This window comes from Ptychodera flava, chromosome 4 (genome assembly GCF_041260155.1).
Source record: "Ptychodera flava strain L36383 chromosome 4, AS_Pfla_20210202, whole genome shotgun sequence".
NCBI classification, from domain to species: domain Eukaryota; kingdom Metazoa; phylum Hemichordata; class Enteropneusta; family Ptychoderidae; genus Ptychodera; species Ptychodera flava.
The window spans coordinates 35,942,313-35,955,553 of record NC_091931.1 but is presented as its reverse complement, the minus strand read 5'-3'; the positions used below and the strand labels follow the sequence as shown (position 1 = coordinate 35,955,553).

At 36.2% G+C, this 13,241-nt stretch overlaps 1 protein-coding gene across 4 annotated transcripts in view; it reads left to right on the top strand.

The window, feature by feature from the left end:
- LOC139131606 (THO complex subunit 2-like) overlaps positions 1 to 12,175 on the top strand; it is a 48,857-nt gene extending 36,682 nt beyond the window's left edge. For all 4 annotated transcript variants that reach the window (XR_011552164.1, XR_011552163.1, XM_070697729.1 and 1 more), the window contains exons 35-39: positions 219 to 260; positions 1,614 to 1,869; positions 2,415 to 2,650; positions 5,956 to 6,080; positions 11,021 to 12,175. Coding sequence is in view for 2 of the 4 variants with exons in the window: in XM_070697729.1 (XP_070553830.1) it covers positions 219 to 260; positions 1,614 to 1,869; positions 2,415 to 2,650; positions 5,956 to 6,080; positions 11,021 to 11,051 (690 nt within the window). In the remaining 2 variants the exon portion in view is untranslated. The remainder of the gene's footprint in view (positions 1 to 218; positions 261 to 1,613; positions 1,870 to 2,414; positions 2,651 to 5,955; positions 6,081 to 11,020) is intronic.
- Positions 12,176 to 13,241: the final 1,066 nt, after the last annotated feature.

Genomic DNA, 13,241 nt, shown 5'->3' with positions numbered 1-13,241 from the left:
CTGATGGATCTCAAAGTCACTACAGCATTTGAATGGCAGCAACCGATGACAAATTTTAATTTTACACTTCTCATGCAAATGGACTAAGAAAACTATTTCCACAGGTACCAGGTGCAGATGGATTGACTCATCATCTTATTACATTCTCAAAATGCTGATGTTGGTATCATTTGTAACTCCCAAGACAAAATTCTTGATTTTTCTTAATCTCACAACAGGATAGACACGAGTCTAGTGTTAGCAAAGACACAAGCAGCAAGGTAAGGCTATGAACGCTGATTGTTTTGGTTGCATGTTGAGTAGTGGCATGACCAAGGAAACTTCTTAAAAAAAGTTGGGAAAAAAGTGCTAAAAACAATGTCACATTTATAATATGCTGTGCCTCCTAATGTATTAAGAAGTGGCAGAGCATGTGCAGTACAGCATAGTAATCAAATTTTAGCTCGGGAATAGTGAATATTGGAAATAGCTGTTAGAGACCTAATATTTTACATAGAACTCTTGATAATATTTTCCTTTTTTTAACCTAGTTCTTCTCCCTTTAGTGTTAACCCTTTGAGCGCCAGAGCCAATTTTTGTCGCCTTTATGAAATATATCCCAGCGAATTTTTTCAGATTTTTGTCAAAATTTTGATAAAAAGTGTAGCCAATGAAATGTGATATCCATTTGGTTAAAAATTATCAAGAAAATTTCAGAAAAATCCATGAAAATTAGTAACATGTTGCACTAAATTTTTGGCGGGAAAAATAACAGCACTCAAAGTGTTAATATAAAGTACAGTACAGGGGCTGTTTTAAGAATGCATTGTATGTAATATGCAGTGTTATTGTTGACAAAAGAATGCTCGTTTGAAAGAGCAGTATATATTTCTAACTGAAAACTTGGATTCAGGGAATTGTATTTCAAGAGGTATGTACCTGTGATGTATTTTAGGATTGTGAATCTTTTCATGCAGTGTCTATGACTCCATTATATCTTGAACAGCTGGAAAATGAACCCTCAATTAAATGCACTGGCTTGTGAATGTTGCGAAGATAGATTTCTCGTTTCACAATCAAACTAAGTGAATTGAAAATGAAAATGTGTCAAACAACAACAAGTGAAATTAAATGTCAGGGAAAATTTATGATTTTACTCTGTAAATTTTTTTCAGTGTCATGTCAACGTGTAAGGCACTTATTGAAATTATCTGCACAGCATCGTAAAAATGTCCCCCTTTGTTGCAACGATAACCAATCCTCTTTACATAAGTCCAGTTTTGCCATACAAAACAAGAGGGGTTGGCAAGACTCATGAAACCCAGGTTCAGGATGAAGACTTTCACAAATCAATGGAATTCTAAGGGGTCTACTCCCTTCACAATGCTATGGAAGGACCTAAGTAAACCTAATTGTTTTCAAAATAAAAATTGGATGTAGTGTTCTTGAGGTGCACCATTTGAAAGTAAGTGAAAGAGCAAATAATAGTTGTTCTGCAAAGATTTAGACAAGACAGCTTGAAATGTCCCAGTGGCATTTCCGCAAAACAGACCTGGCACAGCTAGGCTACCCCTAAGAGAATGACTCAAAGTACGGGAGATCAGAGCAAACAGATGTTCGGTTTCTGGTTACAGAGTTACAACCATCATGACCGCAATAGGAGAATGGACAGAAGCGGAAGCAGGGAGAAAGAGAGAGACAAAGAAAGAGAACACTCCAGTGGTCATAGCAAAGACAAAGATGGCTTGAAGGAGAGAGAGAAGGACCATCGTCACCATGATAGAGACGGCAAAGACAGGGACAAGGAGAAGAAATTTGATAAGAAGAGGGAACATCATGGAGATGGAGAGAGAGAGCATCATGAAGTTAAAAGACGGAAAGATGACGATTGTATGTGAAAATTTTGACTCTGTGTCCTCCCTGATCTTTCTGCATCATGTCTGACTCCTAGCAAAGCTTTTGTTTTTATTTTCTTTCTCTGTGTTACTGATACGATAGGTATTGCTTACACAGGCATGTCCCTGTCTGGATTGAATTGAAAGCAAATGGTTCTGTAAATTAAATGGAAAGCGAAAACCATCAAGTCGTGCGTTTGATAAGTACACATAAAGAATAATAGATTGCCTGTGTCAAAAATATGCTCCTTTAGAAGTTCCTTCCACTGGTTACCTGTAAATTTAGAGATATTTCAACTCAGTCCATCAGGAAAACAAAGCTGCAATTATTATTACATTATTCCATGTACTTGTACCTCCCTAGTGTTAGAAATGGCAAAAATACAAAAAAGGAGGACTATTAAGATAGTGAGAGATAAATTTTTGTCATATTGGCCAGTTTTTCTATTGACCAAAATTTGAAATGATTGGGGATTTCATTCCCTGAACCAATGTGATCTCAGTCAATATTGCAACGAAATTTGTGTTCTGTGTTGTCAGCTAGTGGAAAGAGACACAGTACTGGGGGCGATAGCTGGGACAAGGACTCTGACAGGGAGAAGGAGAGAGACAGAGACAGAGATGGTCACCGGGAAAAGGACAAAGATAGAGAGAGGGATAGGGAGAAACCCAAGGACAAAGACCGGGATAAAGAGAAGTCCAAAGACAAGGAAAGGGATAGAGAAAAAGCCAAAACAAAGACTGTGAAGATATCAAAATCAGGTGATAGTAAAAAGGTCAGTCTTTTTGACGACTTACAGATTTAAAACACAGAGGTTTCTAGAATAGCTTGCTGTGCTCAACCATACAACAAACTTTGGAACTGCACTGTGGATGGCAAATGGCTGTTGGCTGTGTGGGTATCCTCATAACAGGGCAGTTGCCTTTTATGGGTATCCTCACAACGGGGCTCTTACCTTTTATGGGTATCCTCAGAACAGGGCTGTTACCTTTTATGGGTATCCTCATAACAGGGCTGTTGCCTTTTATTGGTATCCTCAGAACAGGGCTGTTATCCTATACTCATGGGTATCCTCATAACAGGGCTGCTACCTTTTATGGGTATCCTCATAACAGGGCTGTTGCCTTTTATGGGTATCCTCATAACAGGGCTGTTGCCTTTTATGGGTATCCTCATAACAGGGCTGTTGCCTTTTATGGGTATCCTCATAACAGGGCTGTTGCCTTTTATGGGTATCCTCATAACAGGGCTGCTACCTTTTATGGGCATCCTCATCAGGGCTTTTACCTTTTATGGGTATCCTCACAACTGTGAATGTGAAGTAACTATGTAATGCTTTCATCACCCTACTTCGCAGTGATGAAATTTAAATTTAGTTTCACATCTATATATGGGTTGGGAGGGCTGTACTTGAAATTAGCCAGCTTGTACAAGTTGAAGATAATTCTTTCATAGTGTATGTGCACAAATGCAAGCAGCTTTCACATGCCAAGTGTATGCTAGTGTTCTCCACAACTTGGTCAATTTAAGGTGAAGTACTACGAATTACGTCAAAATTAAGTTGTGGTGTCATTTTCTTGAAACTTTGCACAAATATTCTTGGAAGTTGTGCAAGTTCAAAAATGAAATAAAAAACGGGGGTCACCACGCTTGTTTCCATGGAAACGGACGTTAAAATGGCGTCGTTAGAAATAAATAAAAATGATATAATTCACTTAAACTAAAGAAAGCAATTATAAAACGCTTAGCAAATGAGTTAATTTTAATAAATACCTAGACTTAAGATCCATATCTATCGAATGTATAGTTTTCATGATGTTTGTGAAGAAATTTTAACATAAGTATCGATTACAAAATGAAGATATCAAAATTATATCACTTCATAATTTTCGAACTTTCTTCCTGTCGCTTTGAATGGTGTCATTTTGACCAAACTTGGTGAATAAACTCCTGACATAATACCATTTAGTTTACACTTTTAATAAAAGGGTGTCACACGCTACTTTTTACAATATCTCCAGGTGAATGGGTAATTTGCGCCATATAAATGGGAGAGAAATGTTAATTTTTCGCTCGTATTGAATAAAAACCAGCTTCCTAGGGGGTCAAAATATGACAAGGTTATAGGTCACATGTATTTCTAAGACACTGGGTCAAAAAATTAGGTAAAGGCGCAATTTCAACAATGACAGGTGATGTTAAATACATGCGCTACAAAATAACCCATTTGCGGCAGGCTGGAGTTAAATCTGCGCAGAAACGTTCTAAAGCGTGTGCGCGTCCGAATTCGTCGCCCTTTACCTTAAATAACAATACTTAATTTGCATTCTATTTTGTTGTGGAAGTGTAAGCTTATTAACATATGAATAGATTGCTTTATTTTAAGGTGGTTGGAAAGGCTATTTTTGCACCAATTCTTTTCTCAGAGTTAATGTCAAGTTTCAAGTGTTAGAATCAAGATATTTAGTTCAAATTTTCAGGATAAGTCCCTTAGTTAATATTTTCTCCAAAGAATATAAAAATTGTATATTTGCAGCCATGATTTTGAAATATGACACCAGTAAATATTAAAATTTAATTTTTCATATTTTTTTTACATATTTGAATTTCATAATAATTGGATAGTATTAATATTACCAAATTAGTTATAAATATGTTGACACTATTTATTGTAAGATTTGTACGGCAGGATTTGTAAATAAAATTTGTTTTCATGATTTTACATGGGTTTATATATAAAAAAATTATTAAAAATTCTTTCAAATTTCAAAATGTTATTTTTCAAAAAGTACTTCAAATACAAGAAAATTGTGCCGTACAAATCTTACCTTTAACCTTGTTAATAGGCTGTAAAATTCCATGTCCATATCTCATTTCAAAGTTGGATTAAATTGGTGTACAATTATGTAGGAAAACTGTTATTCTGTCAAAAATGTTGAAAACAAGCCATATTTGCACCCTCTTTTGAAGTCATAGAGCACTTTTTTTGGGTTAATCTCACTTTTGACACCTCTTTGACACTCAAAGAATCTAAAAATGCATTTACAATAGCTGTCACTCACTCTGAATGCCAGCACCACCTTGTCAAACTTTCCTGAAAAACAGCAAATAATGACTTTCCCTTTTCAAACATTTTATTAAAAGCTAGGGGACCTCTACCATAGTTAATACACTAAGGACTCCCCAACTTCTTCTTATTTGGTCAGTTTTACAGAAGTTTTAACAGGCTATAACTCTGCAATGCCTTGTGCCCAAACGTCTAGTTTTTTTTATTCCACAGAGAATGTTGACTACTTTTATATTTTAATAGTTTTGTTGAAATTTATAACTGACGCTCTAGCCTTTCCAACCACCTTAATCTATATGTCCAGTACATTGTACTACAAATGGCCATTATGTTTCACAGTACAATAAATTACCCACAATTCTCTTTGATTTGCATCATTGAAGGTTACTTTTCTAATAAGTTTTTCAGTTCTGCATATAAGCAATAATGTGCAACATCAGAATAATTGTTATATAATATCTAGTAAAAGTACGTTTAGATATTTCAGTGAAAGTTGGCAAATAATCATTAAACAACCATAAAAGTCACATTCTGCAGGTACTGCAAGTGCAATACTTTTTGACAGCAAGTTATGACCAACTGAAGGGGTCATTCTTTGAGAAAACTTAGTATGCAAATTTCTTTTGTCATTTCTATTGGAAAAAATTAATATCCTTTTATTTCATGAAACAGGTGCAACTAGTCTCCCTACTTTCCATCACATTATTCTGTACAGCTGGAGACACAATCAGTGGAAAATTTTACAAAAATGCTATCTCCTCTCTCAATTATGCATAATTTTCCAAATCATTTAAAATGAGAATTGAGAAGAATGGTGTGCTTCAAAGTACGTTTTCAAAATTTTCACAACTAGTCTATGAATTTGTCTACACATGGGAGACATAGTAGACTCCACTGAGCAATCTCCGAGGGTACAAATCATAATGAATTATGTGAAAATCCACAGTACTGTGCGTTTAAACTGTGCGTTTAACAGACACTTGCATGGATGTTTTGTTTCATGGACTCTAAAGGAAGCCAAGGAGGGCAAGGAGGTGAAAAGAGCAAAGAGTAAAAGCAAAGAGAGAGAGATTACTAGAGATGGCGACAGAGAGAGGGACAGACAAACCAAAGGACGGGAAAATAGAGAAGACAGACAGTATCCTTTTGAAATTATGTCATCAACATTAACTTGCCACCGTGGCCTCCACGTACATATGGAGGTCATTCAACTCTGTTAGAACACTGAATCAGTTCTGGGAAAGTGCGAGGTAATTTTACTCTGGCAGCCTGAGGGCGGGCGTACAAAGTGTTTCAAAATGAGGACAAAATGTCAGTAATTGTAGACTAGCAAGTTAGGTGATCGGGATGTTACAAGCAAAGCAGTCATCAAATATGAACATAAAAAAGAGAAACGTTATCGGATTGGTAGTTATTGTCAAATTTCCAAAATGACGAAAAAAATTTCAGTAACAGTAGACTAGCATGTCATTGAATTGGTAATTAGTCCCCAGGGACATCGTCCAGGGGGGACTTATAGTTTTGGTTATGTCTGTGTGCGTGTGTGCGTCCATTCACACAGATATCTCAAAGATACCTTGAGCAACTTCATTTAAACTTGGTACAAGGATTACTCCGTATGTCTTACATATGCACTTCGATTTGTTCAGTGATCAGATCCAATATAACCTTGTGATGGCCATTTTGTTAAAAAAGTAGGGACTATGTCATCGACAATGACTTTTTAAAAAAGACCTGTTCTTCTAGAGCAAATGCACTAAATTTGATGAAACTTTGTGAAGATGTTCGTCACACAGAACTCTGATAGCACACAATGAGATATGTCAGTATTTCATCAATTAATTGCTAATTTGCATATTTGATGAATTTTTGTAATTAGGATGGTATGTCTAGAAATACTGCATCAGATTTGATGAAATGTGGTACAGATGTTGATCACTTAGTACTGTAATACTGTGTGAAGACATTAAGCAGTATCATGTCAATTAGTTGCCGATTTGCATATTTGATGAACTTTCATAATAAGCGTGATATGTCTAGAAATGCCGCATCAAATTTGATGAAATGTGGCACAGATATTGATCTTTCCATAGTATAATGGCATGTGTAGATATGTAGTACTATCATGTCGATTAATTGCTGATTTGCAAATTTAATGAATTTTTGTAATTAGGCTGATATGTCAAGAAATGGTTCTTCAAATTTACTGAAATTTGGTACAGATGTTGAGCTCACATTGCTTTAACGTTTGAATGAAGACATCAGTTTCATTCGAATTAATAACTAATTTGCAGATTTAATGAACTTTCCCACGTAGTGGCCCATGTCCAGAAATACACCATGATCATCCAGCAATGTTATGGCATGCAAAGATATGACTGTGATAGTATCATGTCAATTAACTGCTGATTTGCATGTTTAATACATTTTCGTAAATTAGGCTGATATGTCAAGAAACGGTTCCTTAAATTTCATGAAACTTGGTACAGTTGTTGAGATCACATTTCTTTAACATTTGAATGAAGACTCTTAGCAGTTTCATATTAATTAATTTTTAATTTCCATTTTTATTGAACTTTCTTTATTTAATAGAGAGATATGTCCAGAAATACTTCATAAAATTTGTTGAAACATGTTACAGATGTTGATCTCACAGTTCTGTAATACAGTTCATTGACACTTAGTGGTATCATTTATGAAATGTGGTACAGGTGATAATTTGTCCGTGTTAGAATGCAAAAATGTTTGGCAACATCCTGTTGATTAATTACTAATTGACTTATTTAATGACCATTTGTAATTAGGGTGGCAGCCCTCATTGGTTTTACGTTTTCGCCACCATGGAACTCACTCTTAATTTTAGACCCAATTAACGAAAGGACTCTATCCTCTCTAAGGACTTGTAATCAAAGTACCCATTAACAAGTGGGGACTGTGTCATCAATGATGACTTGTCATTATCAAATTTTCAAAATGAGGACAAAAATTTCAGTAATGGTAGACAAGCAGGTTCGGCAATTGGGATGTTACAAGCAAAGCAGTCATCAAATATGAAAGAAAATTATAATATGCTTGGCTGGAATCCGGCAATCTGATTGGCTGGAGCCGGGGTTTATATTCTCAACAAGAAGACCTGCGCGCCGCGTAACATTTTTGAGCTCGCGCAAATTTCGAACGCCAACTTGAGAGTTCAACGCGCCGTAATGTCGAACAAGTCTATGGCTTCAGATTGTTTTTGATCGTTAAATTTTAGGCTAGTGCAGCTTGACGAACCAAAATATGAAGAGTTTCTGTAAGCAGCGGAGTCTGTGTAACAACACCACAATTTTTTAAAGTTTTATGAGCGTTTTTTTTAAAGAAAAAATTCTTCAAGTTCGATGTCTAATCGCGATATCGATGCGTTGCGTAACCGTAGTTTATGAATGCAACTGTGCACGCGCGCGCGTTCTGAAACGTTCTTTTTAGAGTTTGTATGAGGCTGGGCGCTCCTGAACTGTCGTTCCAACTTCGGTCCTAATAACGAAATTGTCCACTTGTTTTTAACTTCAACATATTATAATGAGGTTATAAACGGTGCGCTCGGGTATTTGGTTGCGGATATAAGACCTCTGGGGTGAAAATTAGCATATTTGGGTGAAATAATCACCTCGCTTCGCTCGGTGATTATTTCCCGCCAAATATGCTAATTTTCACCCTAGAGGTCTTATATCCGCAACCAAATACCCTCGCTTGCCGTTTATAACCTCTAAATGTTATAGGGTTGGTAATTATTATCAAATTTCCAAAATGAGGACAAAAATTTGAGTAATGGTAGACAAGCAGGTTCGGTAATGGGGATGCTACAAGCAAAGCAGTCATCAAATATCAAAGAAAAACATTATCGGATTGGTAACTATTATCAAATTTCCAAAATGAGGACAAAAATTTCAGTAATGGTAGACTAGCAGTTTAGGCGATTGGGATGCTTCAGGCAAAGCAGTCATCAAAATGAACATGAAAGAGAAATGTTATCGGATTGGTAATTATTATCAAATTTCTAAAATGAGGGAAAAAAATTCAGTAATGGTAGACTAGCAGGCTCTGCGATTGGGATGCTACAAGCAAAGCAGTCATCAAAATGAACACGTGAGAAACGTTATTGGATTGGTAATTATTAGCAAATTTTCAGGGGTACAAAATCTTAAATCAGATTCTGTCATCAGTCTCGACATTTAACACTTTTCCTGCCAGACGGTATCACAGCCCCATCTGCCAAGTCAGTAAAAGTGGTATTGAGCCAATCTATATGTGTTTTCACCCACTTGGCCTAGCATGTTATAGCAGCTTTAGTCCGTAAAAATCATGTTTACAGTATCTCTGTCTTCGGGGACTTTCAAATCTTCAAGTCTTTGGTAAAATGTACCATATGGGACATGTTTTACTTTACTAGTTTTAACCAACTTGACGTAATGGTGATTAATGAACTTAGCAGGAAAAGGGTTAATACTGCAATTCCTCAGGGTTTGCTCCTGAAGACTCATACCGGTATTCTGCTGAGCATTTTATAAATATCGGTGTCCTTTTAACATCTAATTTCATCATATTTGCAGTTGTACAAAGACTTCCAGGACCTCATTTGCGTGTAGATTAAGGTAGAACGCACCTCGGGGACAGACATTCGGACTCTCAAACTTTTACAATTCTCTTCTGATATACCACATGTGGGGGTTCATTTTAAAGCTCTTGGTGGAAGAAAACTTTTCACCGGCTTAGTTTTTCGAAATTCGAAAATTTTTATTTTTCTTCATAGAGTTAACACAGGGATGGCGGCCATTTTGAATTTCTAATATCGGTAAATCTTGGGTAATTTGTTTCTCTAGTACCAAAATTTGCACGGTGACCCCCCCATTTTTATTCTTGATTTTGAAAGAGAATGATTGAAAGATTCCTTGAGGAAAGTTAGAGCAAAAGTTTAAGTCTTTCACTTTCGAGGTGCATACTACCTTAATCATCTTTCTACGAGGCTCCATAGACAAACCGTAGAAATAAATACAACTTGGGAGAAAGAGGATCAATCAGTCAGTGATATGCTGGGCAGCCCTATAGTATACACATGCCTTTGGCTCAAAGATGCAAGTAACCTACAGCCATAATATCGTTTTTGCACTGAAAGTTACATAACCATTGTCCATAAAGGCATTTTAATGATCATTTCAATCAGCAGCATTGCTATAAAAGTAAGTTTCGCTATTCTGAACTGATGTTGATTTTGGCACATACCATGCATATACAGAGCCATGAGGTCATGCATCGACTCCAGACACAGACATTTGACTTTGCAATAGTTTATTACTTTGAGAAAACACTACTGTGACGTGATGGGTGACAGACTCATGCATAATGTTCAGACAGAAATACATGTACAAAATGTCATCTTGTCTAACCTGAAAATTCAGTCAAATCTAGTGAATAGCAAAAGGAAAGTGTAAGCATGTACCTTCACACTAACAAATGTTTATAGCTTTGCTAATGCCATTCGTACCTCCCTTTGCGTACATGGTGTTTGTAATTTATCATGATAGCTGTGCAATCCTTTCCAGTGAATGGGTACTCAGTACTTGGAGCTACAGCTAGCGCAATGGCACAGTACACCCATTTCGTCAATGGCAAATGCGATAATTGGCACAAAATATCCAAATTTGGTACCAGTAATACTACTGTAGCCCATGATGCTGTACATACACCAACCTGTCAGTCACTTTACTGTCACGAACAACAATCTAACATCGATAGACTGGAGTTTGGATATGAAATTGTTTCTGGTTTTGCTTAGTGGCTTAAAAATAACCTCAAAAACAATATTTGTTCACGAGGTCATGTTGCCGTAACTTTTCTACCTTTACACTTTTTAAAGGTGCCATTTAGGCCACCTCGACAATTTTGTTGTGCGTCCTTGGAAGACATTTGCACCTCTCAGTGATGTGAAGCGGCATTCAAGATTCAACACTGTTTATATCATGCTGTTTAAATCTTGTTATTTATTTTATATTTGTGTACAGAATTGAGTTGAAATGTTTTCCCTAACCACCTCACTTGCAGCTCTAGCAGTTCGCGGAAGAAGAATCGATGATGATAGCTGGAGGAACTTGCCTTTGCAGGTGTAAGATCTATGACCCTTATGTTGAGACCTTGGAGAATACATTTTTTTTGTTCAATATTTTCATATCTAGATTCATAAAGACTCTGTATATTTTACTGCTTTTTAGAATCTTCAAAACTTCACTGGGTATAAAATACTGGATTTTTGTCAGAGCAGTGACATTGAAGAGGTGGGGTGTGGGTTCAACTATGGAAGTTTCTGAAACATTCGACAAAACGAAGTCGTGACTGCATACAGACAGCTCAGATATTTTATTGTAAAGCCAAGAAATGATGAATGACAGGTGAAAATCATGGTGTTCATTTGCAACAAATTCTGAACTTTTTTGAGCCTACATCATACATGGCATTTATTGTAGCGATAATTTTATTTCTGTAGACTTTTAATGGTCATCGAGACGTTGCATTATTGGCAAATCTTGTTGCTGAGATAAAGGGGCTTTGTACTGTATTATATTTCTACTCCACCAGTCATATCCTTTCCATAAATTATCCAGCCCATAGTTGAGATTTCACGTCGTTCAGATGTTTTCAGTCAACCGTATTTTGTATAGTAAGAGAGTGGAGAATTTCTGACAATGTGAAAAATTAGACAGAAACAGGGAGTGTCTTTACTGTAAAGAAGTGATGAAAACGAACAAGAAATAAAAAATAATGAAAATATATGCAAGAAAAGGAAACTGTTATTGACACAAATTTGTGTCTCACTGTCATATCGTGAAAAGTTTACATATTCATGTCCTCTGTTTTCTGACATGTTGAGTTGCTCTTATGAAAATTCAAATGGTGTGGGTGTAGACTGCTTGTTGTTCATAGTTTTTGTGTGTGTGTGAAACTGTAAATAACAGATTGTGATCAGGTTGAAAATAAAACCTGGAGTTAAATTGCAATGCAGTGGGTGTAACATACTGCGTCACATGTTATAAGTTGTTTTTGCTTTATATTTTGTCCCTGTGGGCATTTTCCTTTCTTGTCATCATGTCGCCAATTCTGTAGAGGGCCTTGTTTTCATCATGTTACCAACTATCGTCAAGTGTCAGAATTTTTTGTAACTCAGTCAAATTATAATAAAAGAATTATGTTTTTTCCATACAACCATAAGAGTCTCAGTTTTCTGTTAAAAGAGCACAAATATGCTGTGTTTCTTAAAACAGCCATGGTCCTCCAAGTGGCTATGCTGTTAGTAAATCTTTATGGCATGTGTTTTGTTTGCAACTGTGAAGACGATGTTTAGTAAACTAATAGGGCCTTGTCCCGATGGTAATTCTCAAAAAGTGATGCCTCCTCACATAGAAATGCTTCATATGTTCTGCCTCACTTTAATGCTGGTAGTTCTTCAGTAGTTCAGGTTTTGAGCCCAAAAATAACTGTTTTTGCAAAGTGGGAAATATTCAGCCAGTTTTTATATGGCCTGCAGTGCAGGAGAAAATGGAAAGTACCTGAAACATTGGTTATGGTAGAGTGCACGTCAGGAACAGACATTTGGACCGGCATGTTTTATTCAACACTTTTCTGGTCTATCACTTGTGGGGGCTCATTTTACACCTCGTAGAGTAAGTAAAATTTTGACTGTCCTTTCCAAAACTGATTTTTTCCCCCCAAAGAGTTAACACAAGGATAGCAGCCGTTTTAGATTTCAAATATTGGTAAATTTAAGGTAACTTGTTTCTCTACTACAAATCTTAGACGTTGGCCCCTGATTTTTTTATCTTTATTCGGTTTTAGAATAGTGGAAAGTTGTCTTGAAGAAAGTTTGAGCCAAAGTTCAGTCTTTTACTTCCGAGGCAGATACTACTTAATGACAAACTTTGCTCAAATTGTCTGTAAGGATACTTTTAATCACTCTGTGTAAAATCAAGAAAAAATCTGGATTCTCCATTCAAAATTTGGTACTAGAAATGCAAATTACCCACTATTCACTGACCATTTAAATTCAAAACAGCAGTCACCCTTGTGTTAATTCAATGAGGAAAAACCTTTTTTCACCAAATTAGCTTGTGGAAACTTTGTCATGAGACTCTATAAGTTGTAGACTGAACAAGTATTGCAAAAGTTTGAGAGTTCATTATCTCTATCCAGAGATGCATTCTAGCTAAACAAGAAGGTATAAAATCCATGGTGTTATGCCCAATACCACAGACAAAGAAATTACTTGGATTGT